Source organism: Cuculus canorus, chromosome 2 (genome assembly GCF_017976375.1).
Source record: "Cuculus canorus isolate bCucCan1 chromosome 2, bCucCan1.pri, whole genome shotgun sequence".
NCBI lineage: Eukaryota > Metazoa > Chordata > Aves > Cuculiformes > Cuculidae > Cuculus > Cuculus canorus.
The window spans coordinates 84,130,401-84,152,808 of NC_071402.1; the positions used below are offsets into that span (position 1 = coordinate 84,130,401).

General features: G+C 34.1%; 1 protein-coding gene across 3 annotated transcripts in view; it reads right to left on the reverse strand.

Annotated features, from left to right (window-relative positions):
• The window catches only part of CDH9 (cadherin 9), a 96,167-nt gene that overhangs the window by 32,886 nt on the left and 40,873 nt on the right, over positions 1–22,408 (reverse strand). For 2 of the 3 annotated variants that reach the window (XM_054059997.1, XM_054059998.1), the window contains exon 3: positions 11,848–12,142. In XM_054059997.1, coding sequence (XP_053915972.1) covers positions 11,848–12,142 — 295 coding nt within the window. Of the gene's footprint in view, positions 1–9,829; positions 9,849–11,847; positions 12,143–22,408 lie in introns of those variants that run through there. The other variant, XM_054059999.1, reaches the window with a different exon arrangement.

Consider the following 22,408-nt stretch of genomic DNA (forward strand, 5'->3'; position numbering starts at 1 on the left):
TTCACTTAAGAGAAAAAAAACATGCTTGAAAGAAAGAGTTTTCAGTAATTGCCAGCTTTTAGGACTAAACTTTTATTTTCTGACTCACATGCCTTCACAATGCAGCACATATAGGTTTATGATTTTTTGGGATTTCCGGATAGTCTCTTTACTATGGATTCCAACCTATGACTGGGAGCTAGAACCTTACTCTCCTTTGCATCTTCAGAATTTTGAATAAAATAAATAGAAATCCCTACAAAATTTCTACCTTTTTATTAGCTCTGCAAACAGGTGCAATTTAAAACTATATATGAATTTTTGTTATGACTATGAGAACGTACTAAATTTTTATTAAGAAACAAGCTGGCCTCATGTTTATTTTATTTGGGGGCATTTTCATCTGTGAGAAAGTCTGTTTGGGTAGCAATAAAGTCTGCCTCTTTGAACATTAATATAGCTGTGGAAAAGAGGAATTTTCTATGAAAATGGAGTAAATGAAGATAATATTGGTGAACTCTAATATGTATTAGTTTATAAAATGTGATTTGTGAAAGCCTCTTCATTCTGTTGTGGTTAGATACAGTGGATGCTGTATGGGGAAATGATGACAAAGACCTGTAATTTGGAAGAGAAATGGAGTCTAAAGCAGAGAAAATGAAAGAAATTCCAGGGCTAGTTTAGTTATGGATTTTTTTTGAAAAAAAAAAAAAATTAGTTGGAAGTACTATTTTTACACAAAAACAAAATGCTTTTAAAACTTGTATGGGTATATATAGGTAAATACAGATGTAAGTCTATACATGTTTCTCTGTCTGTCTGTATGTACATTGAAATATAAGACTTCATTTTTCTGTTCCTTTTCTGAATCACTTAAGTGTGCTTAAGAGGATATTTTTTAGGTAGGTTTTTTAATAACTGTCACATATTGTGACTTTATGAGGAAATAAACATCTTGATTTTTTGTTTACTTTCCAATATGCTGTGTACATAGCCTTATTTATCACAGGTTATTTATTATTTGCCTTGGAGCAGAGTGAAGTAACTTATTGAACTGGCTTTCTGACAGGATGCTTTGATGAGAATTTGCAGTTTATTGGCAGCAACTCTATTACATGCAGGGTATTCACACACCTATACATACTTCAGTGGACAGCAAGTTACTTTGGTTGGTTTGGAGTTTTTATTTCTAATTTACCAATTAGGTGTGAGTAATACATTTTTTTTATATAAGAATATACAAACAACCTCCATAAGGAATAAAATTTATACTTGCACAGCCCTTAATCATGAATGATCTTAATATCACAGTGTCATATATCCATGGGGCTATAGGAAAAAGCTCTTCTGGAAAGTCTTTGAGGCATCCAGTTAGATAGCAGATAATGAAGTAAATGTGAGCATCGGAATTGCTGTCACTGTGAAAACTCGTAGATGTGCATTTTACTAGTTAAGAAAAATACACTGCCATGAGAAATGGTGTAAGTTATATTGTTCCATGTACTTAGTAAAAGATGAGTATCAGTGAGAATAATAACAAGTTTTCAAATAAACTTGTTAGGAGTTAGACAAGATAGTCCAGGATAAGGTTTTTCTTACCTTTGCTTTCTTGACTCTGTGAAGTCTGTGTATGACAGAAAATTTCCAAAATAACTATATGATTGGCATGAAGGAAAAAATGGTGAAGTATAACAGAATTCAAGTTGAATTGTTAACTGAGCAAAGAAAAACACACATACAGTAACTGCTATTTCTGTAATTCATTGTCTATGTTATTAGAAATTTATTATCAATTTTCGTGCCTATTTTTAAGATTTAATTGAAAGAAATGTCATGTTTTATTTCTATAATATATTTAAACATAGATAAATATTATATGTACGTATATACATACATACCTATGTATGGATACTTTTTAAATGAGAAATTTACTTATTCAACAATACTGTATACATTATAGGTAGATATTAATAATTCTTCCACTGCAATAGAGAGTCATTTTATGGGGTCGCTGACCGACAAAAGTGGACTTTTGAGGGGGAGTGAGGTTCCTTTCCTGAATTTGCTGTTCTTAGGCTGGTGGTATGCTGTGGCTAAATAATTTATAGTAGAAGTAGTCCTAATTATTCAGATCTATATGAGATCATTTCTCAAGGGCTCTACTAAAACATAGGGTAAGGTGTGGAGGTGAACAGCTCACAAAATGAGGTGCACGGGATGAACAGATGTAAGACTCTTTGTTTTGTGACAGACTGGTCTGTTTGATGAGAATGCTACCTTTTTGGACGACTGAAAACTATGTCAAAAAATCTTTATATACATTCCACATGTATGATCTTTAGTTATTTTAATTTATTTTATCTTAGAAAGAAAAGAAGTTTTGCTTTATCTTGCAGCCAAATATCCATTGTATCTTATTTACACGTTTTCAAAATATTTAGAAGATGTAGAGAAATCTGGTGAAAAAAAAAACCATGAACCACCCTGCCTTCCTGTGTTACTTCCAAAATACATGTATGCCTGCATTATTTTAAAAAATAAATCTGACATTTTTTACTCAGATGTATTAAGTTAACAACTAAAATGTATATTCAGGCATTCAGCAAGCTGCCCTTGTTTTTAAAAACAACTGAAAATCTTCTCTGTTAGAAAGATTAGACTAAGAAGGCATTCCAGATGTACTTTGACTTAACAGAATAAAAAAATGAAACAATACCTCTCAATATAATTTCAAAATTACTTTTATGGATACATATAACCAATTCTCAAATGGATTTTACTTATATCTAGTTAATTCCTGCTTTATTAATTACAATTCCTGACTTATATGTTATATCCAGTTTTCCCAGACAGATCCAACATTTGAGAAATTCCAATCTCAAAAATCATTTAAATTAAGAAAATGAGGTTTTTTTCAGACACCTAAAACTACACAAGTAACTTAAGTACATGGTGTCAGGAAAAAACTCTGTGCATTAGCATTATATAAGTACAGACATTAATGTTGGTACTTTAAGAGCAAGATATATCATTAGACAGTAGACTACATCCTTCCCATTATTAGATTGCTTATTTTAATCTCTGACATGTTTTAGTTTTAGTAAAGGATATAGCATGTGTATGCAACTATTTGACAAGTTTCTTCTGATAAACCCAGAAGTATTACTGATATTAGTAATTCTTAGTCTCAACTATTCCAGTCCTTAACACTAACTATATAATTGCCACAGTCTTCAATTTGGTCACATAAATGTGAGAAGGTGCTCACCACACATGTTGTACTGCAGTCTGTCTTAAAAGAAGCAAAATTGTTTGGTGGCTGGTAGCTGCAAGAGCTCGTAAAGGAATAAATTAGATGCCTGTAAATTGCCATGATGTATTTACTGTGGCTCTGAAAGCAGGTTGTACATGGCTGTGAATTGTAACACACGTTCATATCAAGAGCTATGTATACTGGCTGAAGCCATATAACTGTTCCTTAATATTTTCAGAATGTCAGTGAGATTTCTACTTTTAGATGTGAAGCCATGAAAGATGCAAGGGCCTTGGTTTAACATCCTATCTAAAGGACTGCATCCCGAACAACGCAGAACATATCCCACTGTATTGCACTGCAGTGTGAGCGAAAGTACTGATGAAAACAATTCAGACCGATTATGCTTTTGTTCAGAGATTATACTGTTGCAGCTGAAAATTAATTGAAATAAAAGGGAGGAAAATGGATACATCAAACAATTTTTAGTGTAAGTATGATAGAGCCACTTTTAATGCTGATTACAAGCTCTGCTCTACAGAGGTCTATACCTCTGTGTGTTTTTTTGTTTTGATTTGTTTTATTTGAGATTTTTTTTTCTTTCACTGTACACAGATAATGGGAAATAATAAATTTCTTTCAATAAAGTAGCCAGGCAGACTGTATTACACTGGATGATTTCAGAGACATGTGAAGAGGACCCACTTTTAAGGCAATTCTGGCCTGAAAATTCCTCTTTGCAAGATGATTGTCACTCCAAGGGCTCTGTGACATCTGTTGCTACGGTAGCTGGAGACGTTTGGACATATCTATAGAATAAAGCTGTTCAAGTCTTCCACTACTTGATGGGAAATACAGATATATGAATTTAAATGAGTCTGTGGCCACTTTAAAACATAGTCTCTACAGTTTAGGCCAACCTGTTTATGAAGCCTAAAGCAACACAGAATGCTTTAAAAGTCATCCACCCTGATACTAATTGCTGCATTTGAATTTCTGTTACCTTATTTCTTCCTATGGGAAATATTTTATACCAAAATACCATGACGCAGCAGCAGATAAAGGTTTATGGGAGCTCAGAGGTGACAAATTTCTGACAATGAGTTCAGTGGCTCAGTCCCCACAGCACAGAAATATGGAAACAATTCATACCTTCCTGTGTTTAGAGCAAGTGCTAGGTAGCTTTACTTGCTGACAGCAATTCTACAAAATCACTATTCCAGCGCCTACAGTGAGTGGTTACTCACAGAGAGTGAATAGATGGTTCTGCTTTTCCGATTGTGCTACCTCAGACTAGCAGTGTCTTGGTAAGAAATCAAGTTCTCCCTCAAAAAAAGATGAGAAAGGAAGTGAGAAGTCCTGTTTAGAAGATCTGACTATTTTGTAGATGAAGAAAAATCAGTAGATCAAGTGATTTTTTTTGGATAAGGTTAATTACTGCTGGATTAAACAGTCTCTTCTTCTTTTACCTGCTATATTTTGCATATACATCCTGGCATCTAACCTCCTGTGATCCAAGCCAAGGAACCAAAGCAGAAAAAAACTCAAAACATCAACCTTGAACAGTCCATTTTTTTCTGATGATTTAGGCCCTTAAATGTTCTTCTTTTTCGTTTAGAGAGACAGTGTGTAAGGCATTAAGTCACTGCTACTAAGAGAAGAGAGACAAAAAGAAGAAAAAGAACAGCCACTATTTTTGGCTGTAGCTTGACCTCTGCTTGTCTGTAATATTAAAATGTTCTGTAAAACTTAAATTTGTGAATGATTTGAAACCTTCAGAAGCACTGGTCTGAATCTTTTTAAGATTGACTATTGTCCCTCATTTTCCTGAATGTGCAGTGATTCTCAATTCTTTCAAGTGTGACATTAATATATTGTGCATAAACTTTAAAGGAACTATGGTATTTCCAAAGACTTATAAGGAATTTATCAAAATTTATAAACATTATTTATTTATTTAAGTTTACTCTTTACCTTCATGTATATAATAAATATATATTAATTTTTATGTGATTACTCATATTAGTTTTTTTAGTGCTTGTGTTTCCTTCAGTCAGTAGTAAAGAATGATGCAGTATCATTAATGGATAAAATAATTTGTGTAAATATAAAATTAACAAAGCTCTGAAAAAGAAAAAAAATATAAATTTAATGTTTACATTTAAATTCCAGTATTATGTTTGCGTATTGAAAAGAGCTGAACAATGATAATCATTTCAAGATGATGATGTTAAAAATTAGCTACATTATTTATTTGGTCCCTAACGTGAAACTCTTGCTTTTTACTTGGATTGGAGTGTATGTTTGTCTTTTTCTTGACATAGCAAAATGATTTGGGATTGTTGCAAACTCATAGCTTTTCTTCTGAGAATGATTTCAATCGGTTTCTTGAAGAGCCAAAATGCTTACATGATATATGATTTTGTTTATCTAACTAAGCATAGGAAAAAACGCAAGACAAAAATAGTAGTATTACACAGGCATTTAAATTTTGCAGAAAATATATGCATTAATCATGCAATAAAGTCAGTGCAGGGAGATCTTAAGATTTACATAACATCCAGCTTGAAGTTAATGTAGCTGTACAAATTAAAAATAATTTCTTTATAGTAAGAGAGCTCTAGTAAGTGAGTTCTTAGGAAAGTAGACCTCCTTTTTTATAGGAAAATATTATCCATGTTATACACAGAACTATACAAATAATTTCTGAAAAAAAATAGCCATTATCTAAATAAGATTCCCTTAGTTTTTTTTTCTTTTTTTCATCTGAAAATACAAAGTCTTAAAGCACCTCCTCATACTCCTCTGAAAAAGTTCTCCCTCATACCAGATATAAATAGCTGTAAAGCATTCTATAGACTTTCTTAATAAAAATGTAGTGCAAGAATACTGTGAATGAAAACGTGATGCATGTATCTAATAGAATGCATGTTCAAAACTGACAAAACCCCAAAATATCTCAATTTTCTGAGAAGACTAAATTTTTACTTCAAACTGTTTAACAAGGTTCTTTTGCCTGTTTTACCTTGAGGGGTTGTTTTGAAAAGAGTATTATGAGGAATTGTACTTTCATATTTTATCTTTATTTTGTTGAAAGGAATTTTTTAATTATAATACTCTATATAAAAATAATAAAGCAACAGATTTTTAAAAAAGCATCAAGATATTGCTTTTAAAAGAGAGAACCTAATACAGATATTTAGTTAAGGATTTTTTGTAATTCTTTAATTATAGTGGTAAATGTAAACAGAAATACAGGAAGTGTTTTAGCTACAGGATTTCTACCTTTGTCCTTAGTTTGACTAAAAGGATTTTTAATTCTGTATTTTAACAGCAGAATGTAAAATATGAACTTGCTGATAAAATAATTTTTGAAATATATCTTTCTTGTAAAGCTAAATCAATAATTCATTTTAAAACACAGTACATGTTAACAGTTAGCATTCTGAAATTTTGCAAGTTAGCAAAGCAGTTTTCATAAGCTTGTGGCAAAATCAAGACAGTCATTCACAGATTTTTTTTTTATAAGCATCTGAAACCAGTAAAAATATGCAGAGAAGAAAATATAATTATCTTCTGTTGAAATGTGAAAATGATAGCTGCTTCCATTTAGTTGTTAGATCAATGCTTAGTGACATAAGCAAATTCAAAAATTGAAAATGTGATTGTAGTATATTTGTTTCAGTTTCTTTTTTTTTCTTTTTACTGTATGGCCTACTTGTTCTTGTAAGGGTTTCCTATACAAAACCACAATTTGTTCTTGAGGAATAAGTAGCTTTGATTACGAGATGCTGAAAATGTGATGTAACTAAAGCTAAATATCAGAACGTAGTTTTACTTAAATCCGATAGTAGTTGTGATACCGATAGATTCCAAAGAGATACTCTTGAAATAGTGAATAACGATAATGGAACTTCTAATACAATCATCATGTAATTGATTTTGCTGTGTTTACTACTACACTCATAGACAACAGCAAGGTAAAACAGTGGTAGTAATAATGCATATTGCCCTGTGCGTTTTACTGCAATTTCATCTCTCTTTTTCTGACTGCATTTACAATGAAGATCATTTAATAGAAAAATTATAGTTTTAAATTTAATTATTTAAAATATGGCACTCTATACTTACATGTTATACTAATCTTATCATGCAGAAATTGAAAAAAGGACCGGGAGGTGTCTTTGGTTAGATCCATAAAACCTATATAGTGGCAGGTAAGCATGAAGAAATAAGCACTAAATTAAATTAGGCATTATCCTCTCTCTTAACAGAATCAACTCAAAGATTAAATATATGTAGTTAAATAATCATCAGTTGCATGCTAAAGATGTTTCAAGAGAAAAAAATGGCAAGCTCTAGTCATTAAAATTAACAAGGCAGGTACAGGAGGATGTAATAATAGTGACCCAAGAGTCCGAAGGCATTGAACTCGACAGTACATCTCATTGTTAACATCCTTTCTTAAAAATTCTTAATTACTTTATATAAATCCTGAGAAAAATGGTTCTCACAATCACATGTAGGGTTAGTTTTGATTATATTTTGCTTTGGGGTGTTTTTAGCAATCATCTTTTACTTCGAAAAATACTTGGACCATAGCTTCTACTTGTGAAAATCTTGATGATTAAATAGGTAGATTTTACGTATGATCAGGTCTGTACTTTTCCTTCTGCATGAAGAGGAAATTAGAAGATTATTCTCAAGATGCCTAATATACATTTTGTTTCCTTGAATATTCCCCTGACAGTATTTCTAAAACATAGCCAAATTAGAACAGGTTATGCTGCAAATTCACCTGTTCTTGGCTGTGACCAATATGGTAACTTACAGCTTTGGCATTTCATCTGTTTAAAAATTTGAATGACTGTCGTTCCATTACTTTCTACGTTATGTTTTTATTAACCTTTATAGGTGTCTTTAGCATCTTTTTCTCAATTTTTGTGACTATTTTTTATTGACTCAATTTACTTAGTCTGACATAAATCTCAGGATTCTTCCAGTCAACTGGATCACTTCTGTAAAAACTGTCTAAAATGACACTGTAGTCAGCTTACTTCAGGTGTTTTGATTGCTTCTAGTACTAACTTCTCTACACAGCATTTCAGGTATACCCATAATGCTGGTGGAGGTATGACTGTATTCCATTTAGACATGGCAAGGCTATTTTATACATAGCTTGATGGCTGCAGTGTAGCTATTACAATATAGGAATAGCAAAAATCAATGCACAAATAAGCATTCATATTTTCCCCCAGGTTTGCATAGGTTGTGATGAAAATCCATGTTATACTTTCACTATTCTTACTGTCGAACTACTTAAAGGTGAGTGAGATTTGTCTATTGGTACTGAAAATCACACATTCTCTCAGAAGTGTTGACTTACCATTTTCTGTTGTGTGTTCTAGATCTAGTTATTCCACAGAAGTCAGTAACACAGTGAAAAATATGTAACATGATAAGTCATTTGAGTAACAGGTACACACGCAGCCGGACACATTACTAGTGATGATCGCTTTTCAGTTTCTCAATCATAGTGACATTTTCCTGAGCTTTCATAAATATCTACTGTCATATTTGCTGAACTTGACAAACATAATAAATATAATGGTTCAGAAAAAAACCTGTACTTTAGAACACAAAATAGGGAGAAAGTGAAGGATGGCAAGAAACAGATTTTCCCACAAATGTTTGACCTGCTTGTCACGATAATATCTATAAATGTGTATGTATAATATCTTAAAATGTGTATGGAGTAATTATATAGTTCTTTATAGCCAGAAAATTTATTTGGTTAGGTATGCAAGAACCTGTATATATACATTCACAAAAAATAGCCTTCATTATCTTAGGTATTTATGCAGGTAATGCAGGACTCTATTAATTTTTTTATTTGATGTAGTCTTAATAAAGATGATGACTTTATTCCAGGGATTCTTCCTTTTATTTTATTATAGCTGTTTTCTTCCATTTGTTACAGAGGAACATATAGACTTAAATGACAAATATTTTTTATTTATTCTGAGGTCTTCTAGTTTTCTGGAATTCAGTTTTGCGATCTCAGCTTTTTTTCTGTCTTTCATTTGTCAGTATATTTTCTGTTCTTTTCTTTCAGATGTGCCTGCACATCAGTAATAATGCTAACATGTATTGCTCACTCAGTAATTCCTCAGTTTGTTCTTCCTTCATGACTTATTTTACTGGACCTTCAAACCTTAAATTTGATTTTAAATTCTATAGTCCAGAACCAACTAAAAGGTTAGTCCCTACTTCCTTGCAAAACGTAGATTTCGGATTTGTATTTGAAATCTATCTAATCTGATAACAATAACCTATACTAAAACCATTGATTGGTTAAGTGTTGAGTGTAACTTACTTGAATAAGTGTCAGTTCTGTAAATTTCTGATGCTCTGCAGAAAACACTATGTTCAGAAAAAAATTATTTGAACTGGATAGCCAAACAGCAGAAAAGCTGGTAGTTTCTAATTAAATCATACCTATTGAATAAAGAATAATTACAACCTCTTAAATACCATTTTTATAATGCATTGGAGAATTTTTTGGTGGAAAGGTTTACAAGAGTACCACTTGCTCACCTGTAAGTTATGTTCAATTTACAGAAAGAATCTCAATTTTTCACTCCCAAGTAATTTTCTTCATTATGGCATCTGCTTCCTTACCTGAATGAGGAGAAAGGGACTACAAGAAGGAATAATTTTATGTATTCCTTATTTACATATATGTACATCATGAATGCTGAAGTTATATTTTTATGACTGAATTCAGAAATACATAATTTCTGCTTCTTGAATGGACTGATATGGATTTGGGTTCTTAATGTCTGCTATTTAAGAAATTTCAAAATTATTCTTACTTATTCAAATTTAAAAGCTAAAAATTGCTATTCCAGTGTAGTTTTTATATACTCAAATGCAAATGTCAACTACACAGAGCAAAGAGTAACTCAGGGCCCTTTCTTTGCCTTCCCATTGGAAGTTAAGGGCCGGTTTTTTACTGTTCAAACTCTTCTAATTCTTTCTTCATAGTAAAACTCTCCTTTACTTGGGTCCTTTACAGACACTTTCTTACCTTAAAATATGCAAGTATACTTGTACTATCATCATCTTCATCAAATACAGACAATTCATAGAGTTCAATTTTCACAGGCAGTGCCAAAGCACTATATATTATTCTTTTCTCTTTTAGTCATGCTTTTCTATTGACTCTAATGATGTTGTACTAATAAGGTTCAACATGGACATAATGCATTTTATCCCATCTATTCCTATGGAGTTCCTTCCTTACAAATATATTTCAAATTAAATGTGACACATGCACTGCCAACATTTTTCCTTCACTGATTATCAGCAAAGTAAATTCTGTATGGGAAGGATTTATCTAGTTTCCATGTATCTTTATAAGAATCATTATTGGTATCTTCACATTATACATAATTGTGCAGTTACTCTCTTCTCGTTATTGTAAAAGAGAGTTATAAACTAAAGTCTTGTTCTGTTATACTTCTGCTACTGCTCTCAGAAACAATCATTAGCTTCTGTTAATGATTTTGCAAAGATACATATTAGTCACAAATGTTGACTGATGTTTTATTGTCTGTCTTAGCAATGTCATCATCCAGGGCTGATTTTGCTAAACATTACAGTAATTCATGGGAAGTAAATGATTCTTAGAATCTATCTGTCAGATGTTTCCCAGCACATACGTATTTTATGCTTACTCATCTTATGAGAGAGACTGCCAGTACTGTAAAAGAGTGGAGCACTTAGATAATGTAATAACTTCTGAAGAATGTGTGCTGATGAATATTATCTATTACTTCACATTGTTTGAACAAACCTCAGAGAATTATTTTCCACTGGTACTATATTTCTCACCCATCTTCTACTGTCACTCCATATTTTTCCTTTTCACTGCAGCACTTGTGAATAGCTGTAAGCATTTATCCATGAAGAAGACTATTTTGTAAACAAAAGGACTTATTTTGGGGGGAAGTTGTTTTGTATCATAAAAAAAATAATCAAAAAGACAAGTCCATATTAAAAAAAGAAAACCATCAATGACAACTACTTCTATTGATACCAAAGAGAAAAAAAAAAAAAAAATTAAGATACCCAAAACATCAATAAAAGGAATCAAACAAATTTTAGGTATTTGTAGGACATATTTGGTGTCATTTTGATATATTATTTGATTTATATACTTACACGCTTAAAGCTCCTCATGTCTAAAGGTACAAAATGTTAGGTAAATTAGAGTTTATAAATACAAAGAGGATATATTTTATGCAAATTATATTCTTAGCTGTGGCAAACCTATACAGTGATTGATAAGATAACCATATATGCTGCATTCCTTGATTGTTCTAGCAGGTTTAAAAGAGTAATGAGTAGCTTATAGTGTGGAAAACAGATTAAAAAGTGGATGAAGACAGATAAAACAGAAACCAATCATTTATGATATATTACTGGCAACAAAGTCATTCCATGGATATCCACAGAAGCTAGTGTTAAGTGCTTCAAATAATAAATCACTTATAATTTCCAAAGCAGCTCAGACTAGTTTGCATTTTACATAAGCATAAGTTTTTACCTACCAACTCCAGACATCTCAGGAATACTGGCGGTGTACAGGTCCTTGGCGAACTTTGGTTCATTGTCATTGATATCGTGGATTTTAATGATAAATTCAGACTCTGGCTCCACTTGTCTTCCAGTTTTTCTGTCTATCGCCTTGGCACGTAGTACATACAGAGATTTTTCTTCTCTGTCCAATTTCTTTGCAGCATGAATATCTCCTGTATTTTCATCTATAATGAACAGACTGCCAGCCCCATCTCCTGTTAATATGTATTTTAAATTTCCATCTCCTTTATCTTGGTCAGTGTGCAGCTTCAGGGAGGTAGAAAAGAAGAATTCTATAAATAAATGCATTGTTATTACAGATGAAATAATTCAGCATATATGAATATACAATGTTGGCTGTAATTAGGACCAGTAGTGGTTATTTTCTGTTTCAATGTAGGAAAAATCACAAATTTGAGACTTGGTCATACACAAAAAATACAAACAAACTCATAAGGATATAGAGGGATGTAGAAGATATTGGAATAGTATTTAAAGTTAACAGTTTTAAACAAAATACAATATTTGTTTGAATAGTCTGTCCAGACACTACTAGAAGTCTCCTTTTTGATGACGTCAGGTAGCGTAAACCCCCTGATTTTGCATTTGTAAATTATCATTTGGATTGTCATTTTTTGATTGCTGATAAGCAACTGATTGCCTTATAACAAAATAGATGAAGTCAGTTTTAAAGGTTACAGCTTATGAACTTCCCAATTTCAGCTATAAATATTCTGATTTAAGCAATTTGTGTTTTTAGTTGTATTCTTTTTTTTTTTTTTTTTTCCCTTAGGAACATCTTATATCTTTTAATTACTTCCTTCTTTCTAGTCCTCTCCACACAGGAGAAATAATTTTCAAGAACATTAGGAGGCAAATTTTCAAAGAACAGAGTGGGGTTTAACAGTCCTTTTCCCACTATAACTCTTCATAAAGGTTCAAAACTCTATCCATGTGAACATACAAGCACTGATTAGTTTGACTTATAGTGCTATTATGAAAAAGTGCCTTAAACCAAAGGCAAAGCAAGAAATTGAAGCTGACCAAGGCACTAGAAACTCTCACATAAGACTTTTTTTTCGGAAGTCTGTTCCTCTAATTTTATTTACAGGGACCCACAGTTCCATTTTATGAACATCTTCAGTTTATTTTCCTCAGATATATGTTTACAGTCATATCTGGTCACAGGTCAGTGACCTAATCGTTTTTCAAATGTGGACAGAAAGAATCTTATCCCAGCAGTTTTTGGTTTATTTCTTTCAGTAGAAAACTATAGTATATCATATATATGAGGAAATATTATTCAGTAACAGTAAAGGTGTTACTCTAGATAGTCACTAGATTCAGGTAAATTATTTTCTGCACCACTTGTTTGCTTTTTCCTTTTTTCCTTGCTTCTGTATTCCTGCCAGTGTTTGTCTCCATGGTTTGTAGCTGAGCCATTACGTCTTTTATTACTCCACCTGTACGGAGAATGAGTGTGGTGAATTTTGTTTTAGTTCATCACTTTGTTTCCTCTGGCTTAACAGTGTAGCCTAACACCAGTCACCGAATGTGAACTGAGTATTGTTATGGTCTTACAAAGGTAAGGAAATGGATGAGATGAATAGCCAAATATTTTTAGCACTTAATATATTCAATGTATGTCTGTAATAAATATCTGTTAAAAATCTTAAGAATTGCATACAATGGATTGAAAGACACATATTTAAGGTGCATGCAGCACTCAGAGAGAAGTCCTTTTCAATCTGTCAACTCTAAAGGTAATAGAAACAAAATAAACTTAAATATTGTATGGGTACCTTGACAACAAGTGTAGAGCACTATGTAATCAATAAACACAGTTCATTAAAAAATATTTGATTCTTTTCTTCATGTTTGAGTTTACTCTCAAATTTTATTGTTATTTTCAGGAAAAAAAAAAGAGTAGACTTATTTTCATGTTAAGTACACAACATAGTGTATTTCTTTTGGTCAGATGATTTCGTCTAGTGCCACACAGGACAATTTCCCGTACCTAAGAAACACTATGCATTCATTTTTGTGGTGATATTCCTCACCTTGTCATATAAATACAGCTTTCTCCTTTTTTCTTGAAGAAGAAACTCAGTTAAAATATGCTAAATTATTTTAATAGAATTTTATTTAAAACTGTGCTAATAATGTAGTTCACATTTTCCCAGGCAGTTCTGCTACCTAAAGAATCTTTCAGAGACTATAATCTTATTTAAAGTTAGGACTTTACTTACTAAGATTGCAAATCTTGCTATTTGAAATGTTTTATTTCTACAAACACTTTCTAGACTTGGAGAAGAGATTATCAGCTGAAAAAAGACCCTATATACTAAAAGAAGATAGTGCAGTGATTCTTTCTGCACTACAAGTGTTTCTGGAAAAAAAAAATATAGCATTTGTCCATTGCCATTCCCTTACCATACTCCTCAACCACACAGAGATCCTCAGAGAATAAGTTAATTTATTTTATCTGTCTATTCAAACTATCTACAAAGATGCCAAGTAGCTCAAATGGGAATATGTGTTTTGAGCTTCCTACTTATTCGCTGAGATGAATTGTATGAATTTTAACAAGGCCAAATGCTGGGTCCTGCACTTGGGTCGCAACACCCCCATACAAAGCTACAGGCTTGGGGAAGAATGGCTGGAAAGTTATCAAACAGAAAAGGACCTGAGGGTGCTGGTTGACAGCTCACTGAATATGAGCCAACAACAATGTGTCCAGTCGGCCAAGAAGGCCAATATTATCCTGGTTTGTATAAGAAATGGTGAGGCCAGCAGGAGCAAGGAAGTGGCGGTCCCCTGTACTCAGCACCTGTGAGGCCACACCTTGAATATCGCGTTTGGCTTTGGGCCCCTCAGTACAAGAAGGACATTGAACTGCTGAAGCATGTCCAGAGAAGGGCAATGAAGTTGGTGAAGGGTCTGGTGCACAAGTTATTTGAGGAGTGGCTGAGGGAACTGAGGCTGTTTAGTCTGGAGAAGAGGAGGCTGAGTAGAGACTTTATCGCTATCTATTACTAATAGGAAGTAGTATATAGCAAGGTGGGTGTTGGCCTCTTCTCCCAAGAGACTAGCAACAGAATGAGAGGAAATGGCCTCAAAATGTGTAAGTGAAGGTTTAGATAAGATTTTAGTGAAAAATTCTTTAAAGAAATTTCTTTAAGGAAACTTTAAAGAAAGAGTGGTCAAGCATTGGAACAGGCTGCCCAGGGAAGTGGTGGAGTCATCATCCCTGAAGGTGTTCAAAGAACATGTAGACGTGGCACTTCAGGATATTGTTCTGTAGGCATAGAGGTGTTGGGATGACAGTTGGACTGGATGATATTATAGGTCTTTCCCAACCTAAATGATTCTATGAATCATGTTTCTACTAAATGATAAATAAGATTTTCAAGCGCAATATATTTGGGAATAGATACGTGATTTCTGAGCAATGAAGAGTTCCACCTCCCATTGATAATTTCCTATTAGCAAGAGCACTTGAAGTACAGTTGCAAACTACCACTTGTTCTACATGTAACAGTTTCTAATTCCTAAGTATGTTTTGTTTTACCTCATATTCAAGGAATCTTCATTGATCTGTGAGGTAATTATGCAATATCATAGTTTGAGAAAAAAAGAGATGATTTTCATATTTGAGAATAACTAAATAAAGCAAAACATTATCCAGCATCCTAAAGAAATAACATGCTAGTTCTGGAAAACAGAACAGTTCAATGATTCTTCCACAATTTGTTATATAATTATTAAATGTTTTTAATTTATAAGGCAGAGTAATTCCATGTAAGATTGTACATGTTTATGAAAAATAACCGTAGAGATATATACAGTTGTAAAATTATATTGCAATTTGCAATTCATTTTTGACCCATCTGTATTATATTCCTTTATGATTGGTAATCTTCTATAAACTGCTTTAATGTTTTGAATTTATAATACAAAATATGATTTCAGCTCTTACAATTTTAACTCTACACAGAATCTATAGAAAATCAGCTACAGAAATTCAGCTACAGAAAATCATATGAAAAATGTTTTCTGATATAATATGTTTGCAAAATGTCATGTCATATATTAACTAAAACCAAGGAACAAGAACAGATAAATTTTCTAAATCCTATTTCCAGCGATAGTAGACACTTACACACAAAATAATTTGTGGGGCATGGGGTTTTTTTTGTTGTGGGTTTTTTGTTGTTTTTTTTTTCTAATTGGTAAACTGTTTATGTGTGTGAAGGGGGCTCAGATGTTCAGTCTAGAAAAATAGTATTCATACATTTGATCTGAAGTAATACTTGACTTTTATGGATTCCCTCTATGTTATACAGACTCAGCAGGTCTGTGAGGTCCACCATTTCATATTAACAGAAAGTCATTCATGCTGAAATATTTGGGTTTTTTTTTCACTCTACATAATTCTTTTTCCCTCTTCGAGGTGAAGTCGGCTAGAAGTCGGCTAGGAAGAAAAATCTCTGTAGGGAGGGAAAATTAACCTGCCAAATATGTCCTTTCTCATATCATAACTTGTTCATTCTGCAATTTCTGTGGAGAGCTAGCAGGTCAGTGAAGAACCATGAAATACTTTGATAAAGGAAAAGAAATAAAAAAGCAACCAAAATCCCAAACTCGAAGGTATATTAAACTACTCAGTGTATAGCGACCAAAACAAGAACAAGTGCCATCCTCATGACATTCGATATCCAGCATCAAGTCATATGAAACACATTAGAATGAAGATAAAAGTTAGAAGATGACTGTCAGAGTATCTCGATTTCTTAATGTTCTTTTGTACATATTTATTTTTCTGTAGTCTCCTATGTGATTTGCTAAGCATGTTCTCAACTCATCTTTTCCTGAGGATTATCAGCGACAAAAATATTGGTAATTGTTATGAGAGTTAGCTATATCTGTAACAATGTATGTTTTATAAATATGAGCATATTTATAAATGCACTCTCAATCTTTCCTTTTCCTTTACATAGGAAAAATGTGCTTGTCAAATTAGCCTGTCTATACAGTTCTGTGAAACTGAATTTTTATATGACATGGTAATTGAGATCTTCATGTTCTCAAAAGAAATCTTGACATAAATTTACATGGGTCTCTCTTAGTCTAATTTTCTAAAAGTAAACAAGTGGGCAAACAATGGATTATCTCAGAGTTCTGTAGCATAATTCTGTTTCTCCTAGGCTTGCTCCTTTGGTTTACACTTCACCCTCATGTAGTACTCAATATTTATCAGTGATTAGTGGTTTTAACATGTTACTACCTGGTTTCAGGAAGTACTTTATTTGTCTATGCATTCTTAGTGTGTTCAAGGATAATCCATAACTTCTCTCAAAACTGCTATTGTTATATACACTAGATAAAGTATAAGCATTCTTGGGAGAGAAAAGATATCACATAAACTATCAAGTTCAGGAAAGACAAAAAAAAAGCATAGAGGAAAAAGAAAAAAATTTGCTTTAGAAAAGAGTTTCTTAAAAGTCCATGTTTCTAAGCACTTAACTATTTCTTCTTCATTCAATATATTCTACAGAATTTCCTGTAAACTGTGCAGCTGATCTGGTTCTCAGATCTTTTAATAGAGATTCTTTTCAAGTTAGAGAGGCATGTAATCAGTGGAAGAGGGGAGAGTCAATGAATACAGTTAACAAATTTTATAGTGATACAAATGAATTTTCCCCATTTAGAAATAAGAAATTTCCAGACCTCATTTAAGTGTTGTTGTATTTGCAGTTTATGACTGTACAACTATTGTTGCGGATGAAAAGATAAAAAAGAGCAAAATTAACTACTTATAACTAAAAAGATTTTTCTGAATAAATAAAACAAAAACTTTTTTTTTGTTACCTAAATTCAGAAAAGAAATATGATCTCTCTTCCAGAGAGGAGTGAGGGGAAAGCAAAGATGAGACGCATCAAGGAGAGGGCAGATCCATGTTTAGCTTGTGGTATGCACTATGCGAATGCTTAAAACTTAGATACTTTACAGTATGCCTCGGTATCATGGTATAGAAAAAGTGCTGTTACTACAGATTTCTTACATTCACTGCCTCCACTCACACAATTGTCTCCAGCAGAGGAATTCTGATACCCCATGGTCTTTTGCTTCAGAATCTGTTTGCTTGTAAATGCCTTTTTGAAAGTGTGAGTAACGTTCTTTCCTTGCTTTTTAAGTGAATATATGTTCGGGGATCATTGTGGTCAAATGAATTCTTTTTAGTGTCACTGCACTGGTACATCTATATATTTTAGTGGGACATGTAACCTATGCTAATTTCCATGTTGTTGTGGCGAAACTACTACAAGAACACAAGAAAACCTCTTCAAGGGTATCTAAAGGATACAGGATTCCATAGAGCTGCAATCATAGATAGAATGCAGATGCATATGGAAGGAACAAAGGATGTAAACACAGAGTATTAAAGTCAGAAAACTTTTTTTTTCAGATGTGCCATAGACTTATCAGGTAGATGGGCAGGTGACTGATATGACAAGTGAATTCACAAGCATGCCCAGTCCAAGGCACGAATGTCTGAAACTCCAAACTTTCTAATATCCTAGTAACAAATCAGAGAGAGAAGAGGCTCCTATCTGCTTCAGCTGTTCTCATTTGCTTTCCTAAACCAAGACAGGGATGAATGGGAGGAAGATGAAAATTTGAGTCTTTCCTTGCCATGAGGAAGACATACTCAGTCTCACAGGTTCAATACAGCTGTGCCATGTTGCCTTTCTTCTTGTGTTCACTATCAATAACAGTGTCTCAGTTTGCAGGTCAGCATAGGAAGGGAGACAAGGCAGAGCTCTGTCCCAGGGAGTTGAGAACAGCAGGAGCCATGGTATCCACCTGGCAAAAGGTTCTGCCCTCAGTGTCCCTCACAGACAGCTGCAAAGACGGGTGCTGTCACCCAAATGGAATTCTCTAAGGAACATGCAGCTGTCTAGGTCCCAGACTACAGGGTGTGCCTGAGTTTTGGGTTAGTATCAGACAGCAGCAGTGAGGTAACTCATGGGAGATGTGCCCAAGTAAAGGAACTGTTCAGCCTGGTGACAGAGCTTCAGGAGGAGGTGTCCAGGGTGAGGAGTATCAGGGGGTCAGAGAAAGAGACTAACTAGTGGAATAGTATGCTGCAGTCCCTGAGAGAGGTGCACCAGCCAGCCATGGCACAGGAGACATAGGAACTCTCCTCCTCCATCCTTCCTCTACTAGGTAAATGGACGAGGCCCAAGATATGACAGATGATAAAAAAGAGTTACTGTTAAGGGTGGCAGACAAATCCACTCTCAGCCTTCCTCAACTTTCTAAGTGCCTGTGCACAATAGGCATGAGGCCCAGGAATTGGATGGGCAAACAGCTGATGATGTATGCGTAGGTCCTTTTGGGATGGAGAGGTCATCTAGGCAGTCAACCCTCCACATCATCACCACTCACGTAGAGACAAAAAGAAAAGTAATTGTCATAGGTGACTCAAAATGTGTTTCCTAGCCTTGGGATGATTGGTTAAAGGATCAGGTGCAGAAAAAGGACTTTCTTCAATTCTTTCCATAGCGGGGAAGAATATTGAATTGAGCAGGCAGACCCAGTTGGTCAACACGTGGCTCAAAGGTTGATCTGGTTGGCAGAACTTTGTGGTTGACAGATTTTTTAGCCATGAGATGGTCCATTGGTCATCAGGACTATTGACATCTTATGTCATGCACTTCTCAAAGAAGTGGAAAAGGCTTCTTGCTTAGAGCTCTCAGGACTTATTTACAGGCCTTTAAGCTAGAGTTGAAAGGGGAAGGGAGCTAGACAAGGACAAGCAATGGGATGGCATGCCAAAGTCTGAGGAGCTGCTTCATAGTGAGATTCAGACTGTTTCATGAGGAGATGGGCACAATGAACCACACTTGAAGTGTGTCTATATAAATGCACACAGCATGAGGAATAAGCAGGAGGAGCTGGAAGCCTTGACCCAGTCCCAAAGACACGACATTATTGGCATAAGTGAAACCTGGTGGGATGGGTCCTGTGACTGGTGTGCTGTGACAGATGGCTACATGCTCTTCAGGAGCAAAAGACTGGGCAGACAAGGCAGGGAGGTGGTATTATATGTAGTGGAAGAGTTGGAATACACGGAGCTTGCAGTTGGCAAACTCATAGTTGAGAGCCTCTGGGTTGGGATTAAGGGACAGACAATTTAAAAGGATGTCATCGTGGGGGTCTGTGACATGCCATCCTATCAGGACAACAGCACTGATTAATTATTCTTTAAGAAGCTAAGGTATGCCTTCAAGACATCTGCCCTTGTCCTCACGGGAGACTTCAATTTGCCAGATATTAACTGGGAGTACCACACACACACAGTTCCATATCCACATCAAATCCATATCTCTTCAGTTTAGAGAGAAGGATGTTAAGGGGGACCATGTCAAAGGCTTCACAGAAGTCTAGATAGATCACATCCATAGGTTTACCCATGTCCACTGCTGCTGTTACCCCACCATAGAAAGCCACTAAGTTGATCATACAGGATTTGCCCCTGGTGAAGCCATGCTGGCTGCCATTAATCACCTCTACGTCCTCCATGTGCTTTAGCATAGCTAAATTGTGAAGGTATTTTCATAATTTCTGTAAACTTCCTATGACAATCTAAAGGACTTAATTCTTCTTTCACATTGTAGTTGTGTGAAGCAATTTCTAAGGGATCTACTCTATTGCAGTCTTCTCTGTTATTTCTTTCCACCTTCACCAGTAAAGTCAGATTTCACTTATATTTACACAAAATACTGAAAGTGCTAATGTTAGGTTTTGTATGCCTGTATATGTTTGGAGCAACAGCCTATTGCATGTTCTTTGTTATTTTTGGCTGGAATAGGAATATGTGTAATTCCAAGGTCTTTCTTAAAGAAGGATATTAGGGCTTACTTTTTGCCTTTTTTTTTTTTTTTTTTTTTCCTGAAGGAACTGGAACAAAACCGTAAAGTGTAAATCATTCTAGTTATTTTGATTTGAGGCCACCACAAGTCAGAAGGGGAAATTTGGAAGCTATAAAAGACAAAGATTCTCACCCGGCTGTGAAAATAAAAGTTGAAAGAAGAATTACATTTGTATTGTCTTTTTATAGCAAATGCATTTCTATTTAAAATTTTGTTAAACCATAACACAGCTGTCCAAACTCATCTCTGTTCTTTTTATATTTCATGGCAATTGATACTTCAGATGGAAAACATCCCCTCTTCCCCCAAATGCTGTATATTCAGCTTCTGAGTTTCTGGTACAGTTGAAGTGCTTTCCACGTGCCAGTCACAACTTTGCCTTTGCTATGAGTCTTTTCCTTAAGTTTACTTTTCATAGCATTGCTTTCTTTATGGCTTAAGGCAAAATATTCAAGCCATATATAACTTCAGATTGAAAAACTTTACCATGAAATTAACATAATTAAGCATTATATTAATAGTTTGACAGATAGAAAATGTTTAGTTTTGGCTGTAATATATCCAGACCTATTGACTCTGGAAAATATACAGGAATACAATGATAGACTGAACACGACGTAAACTTGGCAAAGTGTCAATATCTGTCAGATTTAGTACAATTCTTTGAAATATGCTTATGTCTTCTTAAATGTGAAAACAGTAAGCATAAATAGTAAGTATTTATTCTGAAGCTGTGGCACAGAAAAAGGTTGAGTTTTCTAGGTCTTCCAAATATCTATTAAAGCACAAATTGATTTGACTCCGGGAAACTTGACTGTAATTATCACTCTAGGCTTACTCCAAGTAAAGAAGGCTATGCATACAGAGGTGGGAAATAAGACAGTATTTGTGAAGGAGAATGGATGAATATTGCCTAAATAAAAAAAAAAAAAAAATGCAATAACTTTACTTGAAATTAGAGTTTGGAGTACCCCTGCAAACAGTAAAATCTCATGGAAAACGTGTTGTGTGCTAGTGACAGGTAGGACGTTAACCAGAGCTCCTACTGTATGAGATCAGAGCTTTGTGAGATTTAGAGCAGCTAGGATACACCACCAACAGCAGCTCAGGCAATATTCTCCTTTGTTAGCACTTTAACTAATTAAAAACTCTAAAGATATCTTAATAACTGCAGTAGTTCTTCAGTTTGGATTGCAGTAGCAGTATCTGCACTGCTTTAATTTTCTATTTATGTGCACTTAATCAAAAGTTTTATGTATATGGTAAATGGCAAGGTATTTACCTGACCTGAATTTGTGACATCAGCAAAAACTTCTTAATTAAACAACCAAACTCTGTGTGTGATGGTAACCTAAGTGACTGTATATTAAACAAGGCAAATGAAATTTACTCTTCTTATCTTCTCTTTTCCAGCATCTGGTTCCTGTGTTCTGCTGTCTATTGTTACAAATTCTCTAGAGAGTGATATTCTGAAAAACACTGCTGGTATCAGCTGCAGGTGCTGATTTTGACTTAGTAGGTAGGGATAAATTGTGTTTTCATTCAGGAAGGGTTCAGCAGTATTCTCAGCAGTCTTTTTGTTCGGCTGATAAA